A 2,138-nucleotide genomic window follows, 5' to 3' on the forward strand; every position below is an offset into this window, starting at 1 on the left:
TGCCTAGGTACAAGATGGTCTCTCGGGCTCAAATATCCTCCCCTAATTTAAAACCGATTGATCCTTTTAGACCAGGGACACCTCACCTCCTCTATGAAACAGCCCTAAGTATAAATTAATTACTCCGTTACCCAAGTTCCCAGAACATATTGCTTACACTTTTTTTAAGCATTCATTTGCCTCATACAAGAATGAAGATGTATACATATGTTTCCCCACTAGGCTGTAAAACTTGATGGCCTTAGTCTTTATTACCTCTCACAGACTAACCCCGAGCCAGGAACCTAGATACGATGTGTGAAATAAAAGTGACTCTTGGAAGCTCGTGTTTGACGAAAATTTCAGATTCCAAGTCAGAAATCAAGGAATGCAGCTCCAACTTCCCATGCCTCGTCTTTTCTCAACAGTGACCCTACTTCCTGTCATTTCTGTATACTCCCTGACGGGGGACTCCAGCCTATACCCAACATTTTCCTAATGCATACTCTGTATTCCACAAAACGACGAACTACTTCAAATGCTTTGGCCATTAATGTGCCTTTCTCTCTTCAACCAATAATATGGTGGAAAAAAAAAGACCTTTGCTTTCTTTGCAGGAAGAAAAAGACCCATATTATACTAAAAGTGATCCAGGGAGGGAAAAACTACCAGATTTTATTCCCAAATCATTTCGAACAACAACAACAAAAAACCAAGATAAGTATCTTGGACGCCTTAAGACCTGAAGATTAACCAAGGTTAAGAGTAATGGGCCTCAGTTTGACTAAAACTCGACTGAAGGCTGCCCGGAAAGCGGCTGCCGTATTTCAGTGCTTTTCTGACTCTCCCATGCACAAACTATGCCAACGACAGTTCCGAGAGGCGAGAAAGACTTTGTTCCCACGCGCTCTTCCCCGCTCCCCTGCCCAGGAATCTTCCTTAGCGAGCCGTTTAAACGAGGCCCCCGGGTCAGAGAAAAAAAGCAACGCTGAAGCAGCAGCCCCCGAACACGGAACAAAGCGCCTGTCAGGGGTGTACGAGTAGGACGCCATTACGCGGGGCAGTGGCCTGCGCCGCTGGCGCCAAGCAGACGACCCGGGCCCCGAAGCGCGGGCTCGGGCCCCCAGAAAAGGAACCACAGGAAGAGGCAAAAACCTAGGAAGACAAAGTCTTAGCAGGTTGGGCAGCGGAGAACCTACGTAACAAGGGAAAGACCGCTTACCTTCGTGGGTCTTCGCGATCTTCGCCATTTTGTCCACTCGAACACACAGACGGAACTGGCGCTCCCAAGAACTTCCGCTCGTCGCCGCTGCCACGGAGAAAAACAGCTGGGGGCCGCTCTCCACGCAAGCGCCAAGCGGGAGCGCGCTCCGTCGATGACACGTGACAGAGCGGCCACCTAGATAGAATAGAGAGGTGCATTGTGGGTGGAGGGAGGAGCCAGGGGTGGGCCCGGAGGCGGTTTTCCCGGTAAACCAGAAAAGGGCTAGGTGAGCCTTAGTGCCTTAAAGTGAGTAACTCTGACCTGGAGTAAAGTGGGTTACACCGGGGTACACCAGGGCAGTTAAAAACAGCCACTGAAAGAAACATTACGGTTTCAGGGCTGGAAGAAGCCTCAGGCCTTCAATCCCCTTCCTCCAAATTCACCGGACCGGCGTTCTGGAACCAGACAAAAGCTTTCTTTAGCATGTCTCAGCCGTTGCAGTGCTTAGTTACAGAAACAGTTACAACAGTCTCAACCCTCGCGCTGTAATTCAAGGTCGTTTTTCTTTCTTTCTAAATACCATTTGGATAGGACTTTCGTCTACAATATACGTTCCCAAACACTATTGAAATTCACATAAAGTGGGTAAATTGATGCTAATCCCATAAAGTGGATAAACTGTGGCTAATCCCATTTAAGAAATGAGAGAAAAAAACTAGGGCGGGGGGTATATATAAATTGTGCAATATCACACAGTTATTAAGTTACACAGCAGGAACTCTGCCAGTCTTTTAAAGCCTTTTTAAACTTTTTGAGTTCTTAGAAAAGCCCTGATCATCAGCATTAACACTAATGAAATGCCTCTCTTAATCCTAAACGTCATTCCTAAATCAGGAATTTTTAAAAGATAAAAATACAGCGGTGGGGTGGATAGGGAGGGTGGGAGGGGGACGTA

At 47.1% G+C, this 2,138-nt stretch overlaps 1 protein-coding gene across 5 annotated transcripts in view; it reads right to left on the reverse strand.

Annotated features, from left to right (window-relative positions):
• SF3B1 (splicing factor 3b subunit 1) overlaps positions 1 to 1,371 on the reverse strand; it is a 36,194-nt gene extending 34,823 nt beyond the window's left edge. For 3 of the 5 annotated variants that reach the window (XR_014265177.1, XR_014265178.1, XM_082466969.1), the window contains exon 1: positions 1,202 to 1,361. Coding sequence is in view for 3 of the 5 variants with exons in the window: in XM_082466969.1 (XP_082323095.1) it covers positions 1,202 to 1,229 (28 nt within the window). In the remaining 2 variants the exon portion in view is untranslated. Of the gene's footprint in view, positions 1 to 1,201 lie in introns of all 5 variants that reach the window. The other 2 variants (XM_082466967.1, XM_082466968.1) reach the window with 2 other exon arrangements.
• Between the last annotated feature and the right edge of the window lie 767 nt (positions 1,372 to 2,138).

Source organism: Balaenoptera physalus (genome assembly GCF_965194825.1).
Source record: "Balaenoptera physalus genome assembly, chromosome: 6".
NCBI classification, from domain to species: Eukaryota; Metazoa; Chordata; class Mammalia; order Artiodactyla; family Balaenopteridae; genus Balaenoptera; species Balaenoptera physalus.